Source organism: Uranotaenia lowii, chromosome 3 (genome assembly GCF_029784155.1).
Source record: "Uranotaenia lowii strain MFRU-FL chromosome 3, ASM2978415v1, whole genome shotgun sequence".
Classification (NCBI taxonomy): domain Eukaryota; kingdom Metazoa; phylum Arthropoda; class Insecta; order Diptera; family Culicidae; genus Uranotaenia; species Uranotaenia lowii.
The window spans coordinates 89394859-89410576 of record NC_073693.1 but is presented as its reverse complement, the minus strand read 5'-3'; the positions used below and the strand labels follow the sequence as shown (position 1 = coordinate 89410576).

At 37.6% G+C, this 15718-nt stretch overlaps 2 protein-coding genes across 2 annotated transcripts in view; one reads left to right on the top strand and one right to left on the bottom strand.

The window, feature by feature from the left end:
• The window catches only part of LOC129752381 (uncharacterized), a 260154-nt gene that overhangs the window by 238000 nt on the left and 6436 nt on the right, over positions 1-15718 (bottom strand). The gene's annotated exons all lie outside the window — the stretch shown is intronic.
• On the top strand, positions 8048-14406 carry LOC129754167 (myosin heavy chain, skeletal muscle-like). The gene is made up of 6 exons (XM_055750059.1): positions 8048-8249; positions 8341-8587; positions 8664-8792; positions 8855-8933; positions 13818-13957; positions 14018-14406. The coding sequence occupies exons 1-6, from the start codon at positions 8137-8139 to the stop codon at positions 14345-14347; spliced, it is 1038 nt and encodes a 345-aa protein (XP_055606034.1). The 5' UTR covers positions 8048-8136; the 3' UTR covers positions 14348-14406.

Sequence of the window (15718 nt, the reverse complement as noted above, 5' to 3'; positions counted from 1 at the left end):
TTTTGCAACTTTGATGGGCAATATCGATCGCATAAAATCGCTAACATAATCGAAGCTGAAATGAAAAAAAAAAATGACATAAATGACAAAAATGACAAAAATGACAAAAATGACAAAAATGACAAAAATGACAAATATGAAAAAAATGACAAAAATGACAAAAATGACAAAAATGACAAAAATGACAAAAATGACAAAAATGACAAAAATGACAAAAATGACAAAAATGACAAAAATGACAAAAATGACAAAAATGACAAAAATGACAAAAATGACAAAAATGACAAAAATGACAAAAATGACAAAAATGACAAAAATGACAAAAATGACAAAAATGACAAAAATGACAAAAATGACAAAAATGACAAAAATGACAAAAATGACAAAAATGACAAAAATGACAAAAATGACAAAAATGACAAAAATGACAAAAATGACAAAAATGACAAAAATGACAAAAATGACAAAAATGACAAAAATGACAAAAATGACAAAAATGACAAAAATGACAAAAATGACAAAAATGACAAAAATGACAAAAATGACAAAAATGACAAAAATGACAAAAATGACAAAAATGATAAAAATGACAAAAATGACAAAAATGACAAAAATGACAAAAATGACAAAAATGACAAAAATGACAAAAATGACAAAAATGACAAAAATGACAAAAATGACAAAAATGACAAAAATGACAAAAATGACAAAAATGACAAAAATGACAAAAATGACAAAAATGACAAAAATGACAAAAATGACAAAAATGACAAAAATGACAAAAATGACAAAAATGACAAAAATGACAAAAATAACAAAAATGACAAAAATGACAAAAATGATAAAAATGACAAAAATGACAAAAATGACAAAAATGAAAAAAATGACAAAAATGACAAAAATGACAAAAATGACAAAAATGACAAAAATGACAAAAATGACAAAAATGACAAAAATGACAAAAATGACAAAAATGACAAAAATGACAAAAATGACAAAAATGACAAAAATGACAAAAATGACAAAAATGACAAAAATGACAAAAATGACAAAAATGACAAAAATGACAAAAATGACAAAAATGACAAAAATGACAAAAATGACAAAAATGACAAAAATGACAAAAATGACAAAAATGACAAAAATGACAAAAATGACAAAAATGACAAAAATGACAAAAATGACAAAAATGACAAAAATGACAAAAATGACAAAAATGACAAAAATGACAAAAATGACAAAAATGACAAAAATGACAAAAATGACAAAAATGACAAAAATGACAAAAATGACAAAAATGACAAAAATGACAAAAATGACAAAAATGACAAAAATGACAAAAATGACAAAAATGACAAAAATGACAAAAATGACAAAAATGACAAAAATGACAAAAATGACAAAAATGACAAAAATGACAAAAATGACAAAAATGACAAAAATGACAAAAATGACCAAAATGACAAAAATGAAAAAAAATGCCGAAAACTACAAATATGACAAAAATAAAAAAAAAAGACAAAAATGACAAAATTTACCTTGTTCTTGTCCTTGGCGTTGTCAGATATAATAAAAACATCAAATATTGGAAATATCGGTAGATAAATGGTGTCTGATTTAAATATATTTAATAGAATTGAAAACTTCGATTAAAAGTTTTAGAAGAAAACTGTTTCGCGGTTAAGACTTTTGGTTGGTGTTATTAAATGAAAAAAGGTAGAAACGTTTGTGTGATGTTATTCCAATGGTTTAAAGCTCAATAGTTAATTTTCCATGTGGAATTTTCAAAACTTTTTTTAAGAAAAAGGCGTCCTAAATTCGAATCATTGACCAAATTTTTAGTTTTAACCCTTGTTTGATGACAGCCGATAAACTAACAAACTCGTATTCATTTTTTTTTTGTTTCAAAATGTTCTAATTTCAGAGATACAATGCATTGTTATTTGTCGCAACTAACCCATTTTTCTTAGTAAAGTGAAAATGGCCTGATTTGGCAAATTAAAAAATAATTGGCTTTTGAGAAGCTATTGAAGTTGAAAAGTGTTATATTAAATGTAGAGTTAACTGTCTTTTTCCTTTTTTTTGTTATAGGAATTTAACCCATTGAGGTCAATATTCCTTTTGTTTTTTTTTTAATTGTCGCTAGGCCGAATCGGTTAAAAGGCAGACGGATGTTCGGCCGAATAGGACAAAAGGCCGAATGGGACATTAGGCCGAAGGTTATTTGGGCGAATATTATTCGGCCGAATGATCGTAAGGCCGAATGGACGATAGGCCGAATAGTCATTAGGACGAATGGTCGTAAGGCCGAATGGACGATAGGCCGAATGGTCGTAAGGCTGAATGGATGCTAGAAGGTCGTTAGGTCGAATAACCACTAGTCCGAATGGTATTTGAATGATCGTTGGGCCGAATTTATGCTTGGCCTATAAGACATATTATCGCTTTCTGGCATGTTAGGCCGGTCAGTAGTTATGCCGAATGGTCGTTAGGCCGAATAGTCATCAGGCCGAATGGTCATCAGGCCCAATGGATGCAAGGCCGGATTCGACCATTTGGCATTGCGACCACGGCCTATCGTCCAATCGGCTTTGCGACCATTCAGTCTAATAACCATTCCGCGTTGTGACCGTTCGGCCTAATGACCATTCGGCCTTATGAGACTTCGGCCTATCGTCCATTCAGCCTAACAACCATTCGGCCTCATGACCATTCGGCCTAGCTTGCAGACAAGTGTAAAAGACCATTCAGCCAAGTGACGATCATTCAGCCTTATGACCATTCAGCCTTATGACCATTCGGCCCAACGACTATTCGGCCTTACGACCTTTCGGCCTAGCATCCATTCGGCCTTACGACCATTCGGCCTTGCAACCATTCGTCCTTGCGACCTTTCGACCTTGTGATCATTCGGGCTTGCGACCATTGGGCCTTGCGACCTTTCGGCCTTGTGACCATTCGGCCTTGCAACCATTCGGCCGTGCGACCATTCGGCCTTGCGACCATTCAGCCTTGCGACCATTCAGCCTTGCGACCATTCGGCCTTACGACCATTCGGCCACATGACCATTCGGTCTAGTAACCATTCGGCCGAACATCCTTCCGGCCTTGCGTCCTTTCGGCCTAACAACTTTCGGCTGGGTAACCGTCGGCCGAATAACCCATTCGGCCTTGTGGCTTGTTCGACCAGATAGCCCATTCAGCCTAACGTCCATCGGCTGAATGACCTTCGGCCGAATGGCTTTCGGCCTCATGACTTTCGGCCGAATGACCCAGCCTCGCTTTGATACAATTTGCTAAGGCCGATATTTTAAAAACCTTATAGTCAGAAAAGGTGAAAGTCAGTAGTCTACCTTTGTAATGATTTTGTCAGAAAATTCAAATAAATTCTGTAAAGAGATAATGTGGAGATTTTACAGCAAGGAGGCAGAAATAAGCTTCTTGGCTCTGTTGATCTTTTAAGAAATCAAATAAAAATTATTTGAAAAAGTATTTTCATTTTGTTCCTAATTTTAAACTAGAAAAATCTGTAAGCAAACTTTAAGAAATCGCCAAACCTCACTGAGTTTCAAATTAACTAGTAGGTACCTATCCACTAAATCAAACCGTTCAAGGGCATAAAGATTGAGACAAGAGAACCGACTGAAATTGTAATCGTAGATGATAAAAAAATCATTTGTTTTTTCTAAGGCCTGTCCCGACTCAAATTGCTTCATAGGAAAAACGCTGTTAAAAAAATAAACTAAACGGAACCCTTTCATACTTTCAGACAACGAAAAAGAACGCATTAGTGGTATTTGGGCATATTTACTTCATTCAAATTGAAAACCATATCCATAAAACTGCATTTGCAGCCAAACACTGTTCATTGAATTTTGTATACATTTTACTGTAGCTTCTTTTGTACAGAAATCAACTTTTTTTTTTCATTTCTTTCTCAGGATTGAACTCCTCCAGATGTTTTCGTAGTGTTTGCTTCAAAATAACCCTATTAACCAGTACTGGACCATTGAGAGGATTCATGCTCTTAGGTGAAAAAGTTATCACCTTTGTTGAAGATATCTCCAAGGCATTATTTGAATAGTGGACGATCGTGAATTGGTCGAAATTGAGCGAAAGTCTGCTCCATAGCTTAGTTGGTCATTTAAACTGACCCACAGAAACGAAAAGCTTTAGCTGAAAAACTTTACAGGCTTTTGTATTTACCTACAAATTTAACAAAATCAAACAAGCTAGGAGGAAATTTTATAACAACTTTATTTTTTTAAAATCAGTTCAGTAGTTTTTCAGCTGGACCCAAAACTGTAAACTGGTAATTGACATTGTTATTCAGAAAATAGAATTAATCGCAGGTCAATGCCAGTTGCACGTATTTCAAGTAAAAAAAAATCGTATTTAAGTTTTATGGTATCATAAAATGAATAGAATATCAAAAAAATAAAATGCATTTGAAAAAAAAGTTGGGTTCCCATTTTGTATAGAAATACCCTATTTTACCCTGATCGAAGAATAAAAATTTCACCTTAAACTGTCACCACCCGCTTGTGCTCATGATCACTAAAAAAACATCGTTTTTGACTAAATTTCTCCTTCATTTCAAAACTCAAAGTTTCAAATAATGAATAATATCACGATTTCAAGTTGTTCTGCAACGTCCCGAAAAAAAGTTGAGAATTTGTCCTTATTTTATACAAAATAAATTTGCATCTTTGTTTTTCAAGTGACGCCATTTTTTCCAAATTTAAAATAAAAATCGACAATTGGAAAAATACAGTGCTAACAATACATATAAAGCCATGTTTATGCAAATTTTCATGAAAAAATATTTAGTGGGTTATTTTAAGCAGCGTTTTCTCGTGATGCAATTTGAGTTGGTTGGTGAGTTGGTAGAGGTTTTCGTACTTTTGACTTTATTATAAAAAAAGAGATATTTGTTTATTAAAAGCAGAAGCGTTTCATACAAGCCTCATAAGACCGCTGCAAAAAAAATAACTTTTTACTTCCATATGTTTTTTGATGACTTTTGGGTTAGGTACCAAGCATCAGTTTAAAATTTTTGATGATTTGTTAGATTCCTAAAATAGCGCAACCCGTTTCAATTTTGTATGGAAATTTGTATGGAAGATGAAATTTTGGCAATCATCCAGATAAATTCAAATAAGCTTGAAATGAAGTTGGTCTTTGATTTGAATCTTTGACTATTCTTAAGCTTTATTTTTTGCTAACTTGACAAGCAGCTAAACATTTCATGAAAAAAGTTTTAACCATCTACATATATCTATTTATAAAAAATGAATGTTTGTCTGTCTGTTCCCTATAGACTCGGAAACTACTGAACGGATCATAGTCAAATTTGGTAACTGAAGGTTTTTGGGACCGAAGATGGTTTCTATGACAGTTACAACCCCCTCCGACCTATGAGAGGGGGGCTTCCATACAAAATTTACATAAAATTTGACACAATTCGTACAATTTATCAGCCATTTTCATCAAATTTCCCGCACAAACGTATTTTGACAGAATTAAATGATTTATTATGGTGGTGGACAGACTTTGATGTAATTGGACCAATAATTGAAATTAAAAATACTTCTGTAGAAAAAGAGGGGAAATCCCTTCTTACATGTTCGTTATAAAATATATCACAATTCGAAGAATTTTCAGAAGATTTTGACCAAATTTGGCTCATAATAAAATTCTTGATGTCTTGAGATTATTTAAAGATTTCTAAACATCAATCGTATTTGGAAAAGGGGCTCCTTTACAAAATTTTCAAAAACATGATTAAACTCGAACAATTTTCGTACAAATTTAGTCAAAATGGATTAATATAAGCGTTCTAATATGATGAGATAGTTTATTGATTTGGCAAAAAGGTTTTGATCTATCTCAATATTTGAAATGCTTTATCGATAGAATCTTTTCATTCAAATGATGCGGGCACTTATGGGGGGGGGGGGGGGGGGGGGTAATGTTCGTCTGTCTGTCTGTTCCCTATAGACTCGAAAAATGTGATTTAGTTTGTAAGAGTTTTTGGGGTCGAAGAAGATTTCTAAAATGCTTTAAAACTGTTCCGACTTAAAGCAAGGGGGAAGGGCTCCCATACAAAATTAATAAAAAATATGACAAAATCCGAACAATCTTTGGAAACTTTTAAGCCAATTAACGTGAAATTTTTTTTGTAGTCGTTTTCCAGACGGATAATGATTTCTATAACAATTCTAAACCCCTCCAAACCAAAAAAAAAGGGGGCTCCTATACTAAATTACCAAAACTTTGAAACAAATCGAACAATTTTCGGAAACTACTGAGCCGATCAACGTAAAATTTGGTATTGGATCGTTTTCAAGGCCAGGAATAGTTTCTATATTACTTTCAAACCTCTGAGAATCTAAAAAGAGGGGGCTCCCATACTAAATTTACATAAATTTGACTAAATTTGAACAATTTTCGGAAAACACTGAACCGATTAACGTGGAATTTAGAATGTAGCCGTTTTGAAGACCGGGAATGGTTTCTAAAATACTTTTAAAACCTTCCAATCTCAAAAAGAGGGGGCACCCATAAAAAATTTAGAAAAATTGAAAAAAAAAAACAATTCTTAAAGAATTTTAGTTCAAAATTGATAAACGTAAGAATTTTGGCACAATGGAATGATGTATTGGAATGAAAAATAAGTTGAAACAAAATTTGATGATATATTGATTCGATAGACGCTTCCCATTTTAATGAATGAAGACTCTCGTAAATATAACATACATATTACTAACAAATGCAATGTCAAATTTTTTTCATTAAGTTTATGCACACTTTTTTTTATGTACAAATTTTCCTGTGTTTTGCAATGGACAGTATTTTTTGATTGGATTGATGAATACTCCTTTCGCTTCAAAACGGGGTGATTTTTGAAAATTTAAAGGGTTCAGTTATTGTAACTAATATCTCCTTTTTTTCAAAAGCATGGCTCCTCCAACTCAAGACAATCGCTCATATTCATGCCTTGAAAAATTATTTGCTTCTGAATAATGTTGAAATAAAATTGAAAAAAAAATAATTATTATAATAGTTTTAACATTGAAGGGGTAGCAAAGCACACCGGCCAGCTAGTTTCCAAAAAAAAAACATCCGAAACTATTGATAAGTGATTAAATATGGCAGACACTGCTTGAAGTGCTTTGAATAATTTCATGAGATGTTTTTGCAAAGATTATAAAAATCAATAAATTCATTAGCTATGCAAAGTAATTTTTCGAGAATTTACATATATTTTCATCCTACTGTTAAAACAGCTTTCAAATTAGTAGTCAAAAACGCATCAATTAAAAAAATTAACTCCAAAACTAAAATTGTGTGCAACATCGAACATCTTTTTTGGGGTACAAGATTGGGTTGTGCTTTGTTCACATGAATTGTACGGCAAGGAAGGAATATTTTTCATCCAAAGTTATATTTTTGGAACTTTCAGGCGATTTTTGAACGAAAAATTTTGTTTTCCCATACAAATGTCCATTAAAAATTAAAACTCATTGTGTAATTCAGGACTGGACTGGATAGATCGCTTCCAAAAAAGACAACAACAAAAAGTTATGGGAGGTGTTAAAATTTTAGAATTTGAAATTTCCGTACACAGCTTGCAGCGGTCTAATGTTTCATCCTTGATACAGGTTTGTTCGTTTATGTTGCCACCGTTTTCCACAAATGCAATTCACCAACCGGAACAAAATTTGAGATGAAATGGTAGTTTGTAATTTCGTTGTTACTGCCATTACTAAGATTCAATTAGGTATCAGTTGTTTGTTTAAACTTTTGTAATAAAAGTCAACAGCTCATGTCAACCATGGTCAATTCGTTGAATTTTATTATTGGGAGCCAATGTCAACGCTAGGTGGCAGTGTAGTTACTTTTGCGAAAAATTTAACCAAATTTTCCATAGAGAATCCGGTCTGTATTAGTCTGTGGAGAAAGGTTGATGTAAAAACCACATGCGCGAACTCGACGGCAACCTGCTACGGTTGCTACGGGACACCTGGGCTTGTTGTTAGTCAAATATTGGACTGGTGCTGGTGCAGTTTTTTCATGTTCCTCAATTAAAAAACCATTCGCTAATTTTCCGGTGAAAAAACTACCTATTCCAACATGCCCCGAACTCAGCCAACAAACAAGCTCGGTGTGTACGGCCAGTACGATATCAATCCGGAAAATGCAGTTTCGCTGTATCTGGAGTCCAAGCTCAAAAACAAATGCTACATGTAAGTTTCATCCCGAAAGCGATCCGGAACTAGAGAAGGCACTATATGGCTCTGGTTTATTTCCATTTTTTTTTTCTAACCTTCGTTGCAGTAAGCCCCCCAACTGGGACACGGCCCACCTGGGCTTTGATCTGAAAGGCATTCAGCAGAACCGACACTATGAGGAAGTGGCCAAAGAGCAGGCCCACATGCGCTTCCATTCGCAGGAGCAATTTCGGCAGAATGAAAAGAGCCTGGCGGAAGCGAACAAAAAACTCGATGCCCTGTGGAACGATTTCGTTGAAGTCAACACCTTCGTGAAGGACTGCGAATCGAAGGAAAATGAAAGCTTCGAAATTGTATGGAACCGTTTTTGGTCTGGTTAGGATAGACTTCCATTTTTGTTTGGACTAATGGCCATGTTTATTTTTACAGATGGCCAACGATAGAGAAAAGCAGCGGGTGTATAACGAAAAAATTGAACAGTTGGACCAAAGTTTGGAAAAACTGAATGTATTTTTCGAGAAATATAAAAGCGTTATCGAACAATATGAGCCGTTTGAGGTATGTTTGAGAGATTTGTTAAACTTAAAATGATAATTATTTGTTTTTTTTTACCATTACAGGAAGTTTTACGCAAAACAATAAAAATGAACACCACTTTTAGTACCGTGGATGATCTAATGAAACGAAGTGATTCTCTGCGTAAGTATTAAATCTGTGAATTAATATTGCATTGGAAAACAAATCCAGATTTTGTGTTGAAACCCAACTTAAAAAAATACGAAACAATTCAAAAAATGTTTCGATTGCTTAGGACTAAGTCGATTTGGGATCATTTTTGAATTTCTCAAACCCAGAATCCGCTAAACTACTTTGTTGACCGTAACTTCGTGTCTTATCAGGCAAAAAAGTTATAAGCTGTTAAATAATGGTTTGTTTTTTGGCATTCAAAAACAATCAATTCAACTGACATCGCTGCTTTTGCCAAGCGAGGAAATGCTTGAAAAGTAGTCATGCGTTGTGATTTTTTTCGAACATAATGTTCAATATTCCTATACAAAATTGTGAAATTTGGGCACAAAAATATGGCTGAGTTTTGAACCATAAAAAAGCTTCTAAGACCCCAGGGTTTGAGAAATTCATAAATGCAAGAAACCTGAATGTTGATTGCGGCATACCACTGAATGGACTTTTTTCAACAGTGGCAGGTTGCCAAATTCGGCCAAATCAGCCCAGACAAGTAAACTTTCTTCTGGAAAGGCAGCAAACGCTTTGAAGACACTATTTTACGTAAGTTTCCAGGTTAATGGTCCCGGTTGCAATGAAAATGTAGCTTTTCGAGCCACAGGTACAGATAGCTTACCAATCGAAATACTTCTTGGCAAATTTTGATAGTTTAATATGCTTGACAATGCTTGCCAACTTTCCCTTTTTGGTTGCTGTATGATACTCTTGTCCAGGAAGCTGTCTGAAATCTGCTTTGGGGTAGGTTTCTTCGCCCATTACACACAATCAAACTTTGTCATAAATGTCTTAGCTTCCGGGATCTCGATTTTACCGTGAGGTTATGCTTGTTGTTGCGATCGGAGTCACTATCTCTTACAAGTAGATAGTTCGGATCGTTTTCAAGCTTCATTCACGGTGTAGACTAGATTCACGGTGTAGATATTCCCAACTTATGCGCAACCTCAACGCAACGTTGAGGTTGCGCTTGTACACGCTAGTCACTCTTCTGTTCGTTTCTGCGGCTTCCGGCTTTTTTTTGTGTCACTGAACGGACCTAACGTGCCGACAGCGTTGAACGCACTCATTTAGATGACAGTTCTCAAATTGGGTCGATGAGAGAGTGAGAAAAGAAAGTGGCGGAAGAAGAAGTGGAAGCTAATGCAAAGGTACAGAACTGGTTGGCCAATAAGAGGAACCAAATTCTACAGGTGAAGAAGAAGAGTGTTCCGTCGACGGAGAAGAGGAATAAGACGGAGAAAAGGATTCCAGCGAGGATTCCGAGAAGGAAACGGAGACAGTCAGCAGCGATGGCTCTAGTGAGGACGAAAGTTCCTCCCTACTAACGATTTCAGCTTCAATCCGAAGCTGTCGATAAGGACTTGCCTTTGTTCTCAAGAAATCCCGAGGAATGGCCGATGTTTTTCTCCACTTTTGAAAGCACGACCCGGATGTGTGGCTATACAGACGACAAAAACATAATACGACTGAGGAACTGACTGAAGGGAGTCGCATTTGCTGTCGTTCGAAGTTTTCTCCTCCATTCGAAGACAGTGGATGGGTGCGCTCAAATTGAATTTTGATCAGCCGAAGTTTTATTATCGAATCCCTAAAAGACAAGGTTCTTGCCATTCCACCGGTCGACCCTGAGTCTATGAAGGCGACGGTCGATTTAGTGCTGGACGTCCAAAATCTGACAGTGACGGTCGACGAGGATGCTTCATTGTTGAGCTCACTGGTTTCCAAACTTCCGGGACCAATGCGATTACAGTGGGCGAAACACTTTCTAGACTGTATTCGGAAGGTCAACCTGAAGACTTTAAGCAAGTGGATCTACGAGATAGGTGAAGACGCCTGACTGGTTTCGAAGCCGCGTCAGACCAAAGTATCGTCACACAACCAGGAGCCACGCAGAAGAGCTTAGGCATACGTAAATGTTTACGTTGAGCACCAGGGGGAGTACCGCGCTCACTTTCCAGGAGGTAGCACATCATCAGTCGGTGCAAGAAGAACCTGCCCCACAGCGTGTATTCTGCAGGGGATCTTGTGCATCTCTCGCGAACTGCCAAGGATTTCGAGAGCTGTCGTACGATGGACGGTGGGAAATCACACGTGAAGCCAAGATGTGTCGAAAATGCCTGAAGCGCCATAGAGGGGGATGTGTGTCCAGGAACTGCGGAGTCAACGGATGCACATGCAAACATCACCCATTGCTGCACAAGCAGCGAAATCCAGAATCCGCGCCCATCCAGACTGGAGACAACGTGCAAGGGGAAGAGCGGTCTAGCCACACTCACCTGTCCGGGTCTAGCGCTGTCCGCTATATTTTGGTCGTGGTGTATGGGATCGGGATTGTGATCTATTGCTACGCTTTATTGGATGACGGATCCTCGCTGACATTTATGGACCAAGATCTTGCGGATGAATTCAACCTGGCTGGAAAGTCTTGTTCATTGAATCTCAAATAGACTGGAGACACACAGCGTATTGAAGAAAATAGCCAGATTGTCAGCATCCAAGTGGCCGGCCTAACGGGAGAGCGCTTTCACATGGGAGAGGTATGAACAGTGAGCGGACTGCAAATACCGTCTCAGACACTCGACGCGAAACAACTTCAGGCTGAAAACTCTTATCTTGCCCCTGGAGTCATATCATAGTATCCAGCCTCGGTGTGCAACAAGCAAACATGACGCTTGTCAGGGAAAGTCGAGAAGGCAAGCGTGGTAAGCCGATTGTTGTCAAAAACGATTTAGGATGGACGATCTACAGTGGAGCGTCGACTGGAGAAGCGTTTAGCATGGTGCACTACAATGCACTACCTCTTGTGACCACAAGACAGAATCGAACGCTGAAGAGGAGCTTGAACGCGACGTGCATTACCCGAATGGCGAATCGAAGGCAACCGCCTGTACGCGTTCCCCTGCGGTTAATGGCCCACCTGTGGATTCATCAGTCACATCATCGACTCGACCGTTCGCACATGTTAATATCGACCTTTTGGAAAAGGGAAGTGGCTATAAGGACTAGAGTTGAGAAGAGATGGGGGGGTCCTCTGTTCTGTCTTTCTATCCTCGGGATGTACTTACTATTAGCTAGCCCTTTAACCTCAAACTTGGGCAGCAATTGGGGAACCAATTTCTTTGGCATCTATCGAGCGTTGAAGGAGGCGTTGCAAGCTGTATACCAGCACAAGATGATCCAGGAGTTAGGTTTGGTGTCCACCACCTACTGTTTTAATCTACCGGCAGCTCCCCATATGGGGGGGAGCTGGGAACAATTTGCACAGTCCGTCAAGCAGACCTTAGCGGAGTTACGAACACCTTATCGCCCTAAGGAGGAGAAACTTAGGAGTGCCTCAATCGGGGTTGAAAGCATCTTCAACGCAAGGCCGCTCATCAAGGATGAAGCCGTTCCTGCGCTTACACGAAACCACTGGTTGCTGGGCAGTTTCCACGTGATCAAGCTATTAGCCAACGTCTGCGCCTTCGCTATCATTCGAATGGCAAACCGAGACGGGCGGGCGCGTATTGTGAGAATTAAGACGGCAAAAGGCGTGTACGAGAGACCAGCTGTTAAGTTCCAGCGCTAGACATGCGAGCTAAGAAAGAGTTTGCAGACTCAGAGACGGAGTCAGCAACTGAACGGGTCTAACGTGTCGACAGCATTGAACATACTCATATAGATGACAGTTCTCAAATTGGGTGGCAGAGAGAGTGAGAAGAGAAAGTTGCAAATTAAACGGGAAAGCTGGAAGCAAAACATAGAAAAATTGTAAACAAACACAATAGGTGAATTGCGAAACGTAAAAATAGTTTTTTTTTAAAGTTGAATTGTTTTGCCAAACGATTGTGTACAACTTTGTGCATTAGTACGGCAGTGAGCCGAATTGAAATTCACTAAATCCCAGCTAAGGTAGGCCAACAGAAAGTAGATTTGTACCTTTTTTTATTTAACGTTATTCGAACGTAGGCTAAAGTGCTAACCTGATAATATGGTGGTGCGCAAGTTTGTTGAATGGCAAAAGAATCCAGGGAAGGTAAGAAATATTAAGAGAACTTATTGAAGATCGTTCTTAATGTACATTTTGAAAGTTCAAGTGAAAAACGGAGGCACAAAACTGAAAAGTTCAGACAAAAGGTTACGAATTGAAAGGCCATCAAACGTAAGATACAAAAAACAACAATTTCATTATGATTTGTTAATCGAATTGAACCCGTTGGAATTTAAAACTTGTCCAACTTCAAACGAATAATGGAGTGTTTCAAATTCGGAAATTCAATACTTTGTTTCCAATCGACGGCAAGAGACCATCAGCCAAGATAAGCTGTGCGTGTGTATGTTAACTGACTGACAATAGAAAACAGTTTTTAGTTTCCCATTCCTCTTCCATTCTCATCCCTTTCTCATCAAAGACAGAGGAGGATGAAAAAAATATATGCTAACCAACTGATATTGGTCACTGGGTAAGATATCGGACTGGCAAGCAAAGATGAGATGTTGCAGTGAGATCGATCCTAATTTTTTTTTTTTTGATGAATTATCAAATCCTTTATGCCAGTAGTGCTTTTCCAATAATATCGTTATAGGCACAGTACACTTTTCAGCGCACTTTCGGCACAGAGATTTGTCAAATAGACATTGGATTTTTGTAACCTTTTCAGTGGGTGTAGCTCATAAGCTGCCGCATGAAAATGGAAACCTATACTGGATCAGGTCATAGATATTTTTTTTAATAATAAATGCATTGCAATAGATAATGTATCGGGTATTCTAAATTTCTTTGGCTCTAAAACGTATGTTATAGTTAACATTATGATATAACTGAATTTAAAAAATAATTAAAAAAAAATATTTTCATTCCAGTGTTGGCCCAGGTGGAAATATCCAAAATCGAGCAGGAAAAAATCAAGGAAATTGAAGCAACTCGAGCTAACCTTCTGAAATCAACCAAAGCTGCACTACAAATCATCACTGGATTGAACAATGACCTGTCTCAACTACAGGTACCTAAATAAATTAAACGGGATTTTGTTAAAAAAAACTCAATCAAACAAATTTTTCAGGGTCAATACACCGAAGCGTGGAACGAGTGTCTGAAGTGGGAAAAATCTATCACCACCTCCAAGAGCTACATGAAGGACAACGAAATGAAGACGAACGTCATCTCGGATGCCATCTATCATCTGTACAGTTTGATTAGCAAGCGGCTGGGCGAACCACCCAAATTCATTCGGCAGGAGGTGGAAAACCAGCTGGATTTCATCAAGGAGGAGATCGGAACGTTGCAAGCCATTTTGAATATTGCCGTGGCGAAAATGATGCGGGACAAGATGAGCGTTTCAGTCGAAAAGGGATCATCGAAATACCTTGGACAGCAAAAAAGAAGTGATTAGGAAAATGTATTCTTCCAAACGAAAAATAGTTTGAATAAATTTTCTAGTGTCAATATTTCTGAATGGTGTTAACAGCTCCGTTACTAGAAACAAATTTCCTAATGGGACTTCCAACGATATTTTTTTTTCTGTTTGAACGCATTCAGCTTTATTTATGCAGCGGTGTCTGAAAAATGCTGCCCCATAAATAACACTTGTGGGTGGTAGGGTGTTTGTAGCCATTATTTTCCACGGACGACGGACGACCCATCAGCATATTGACCGAGTGAAAATAGAACGGGGAAAAACATAACAACAAGCTTTTCTCACCACAATCACGATGAAATCGACGAGTGTTAACTTGTTGGTCGACAGAACGATTTACGCACACACACACTCGAACGTTTACGCCATTTCGTTTGTGTTTGACAAATAGCGCGCACGGAAATGCAAACATATTGACGTACCGACACGTAAAATCAAACATGAATGCAACCGGAAGTGCAACACACAGGAGCGAATATGTACAAATTAATTAATGCACCGGCTATTTATTGAGCGCGGGCTGTAATCTTCCCAATCCGGCTGCTAATTGTGGTGTCGATTGTGATGGGAAGTCATTTGAAAATTGATATTTTACGATTCGTTTTCACGAGAGGTTTTTCATAGAAACTTTAAATGAACCTTGTTGAAAATTTCCTCATTTTTGCAACCAGTTCTAGAAGAAGCCAAAACTTCAAAATTCCATAATGGCGAAATAAAGATTTTGTAGAAGAAGAGTTAGCTAATTCATTGGATGCATTTGCAATAGGTAAACAATATCGGATACTTATGTGGCTAATCCTTAAAAAATATTGTGTTGCTAGCAATTTTTAAAGTGTTCTATGAATTTTTAAAATTAATATTTAATACAGAAAAAGTAAGCCATAGGAGAATAATTTTAGAACTAATCTACCACGAGTCGTATATTTACTCAACCAAGTCACTCGAGTCGGTGTAGGATGACTTCTTCGCCGGGAATCATCCGAGTAGTTTCGTAAAGCCCCGGATGTGTTCTGCGAAATGCGAGGGTCCAGGATAAGCTGCTCTCGATCGGCACACGGGCAAAGAGGAGAGAGCCTCGAGCCAAACCAAGCGGAGCCAATACCTCAAGTTATTAGAGGGAGAGGTCTCTTGCAGTGGACTCGAACAGAGGTGGAGTGCACGAGAGTCGTGGTAACCAAGCGAGCTTCGAGCTACGAGTAATGGCCGGACCTCAAGTCGTCAGATGAGAGGTTCTTAGTCTTGAATCGTGACAAGAGGTAGGGTATAATTATATGCTGGAGTTCACCTGCCCAAAACATGATATCAAGATCTTCATCGGGGATTTTAACGCTCAGGTCGACCAGGAAG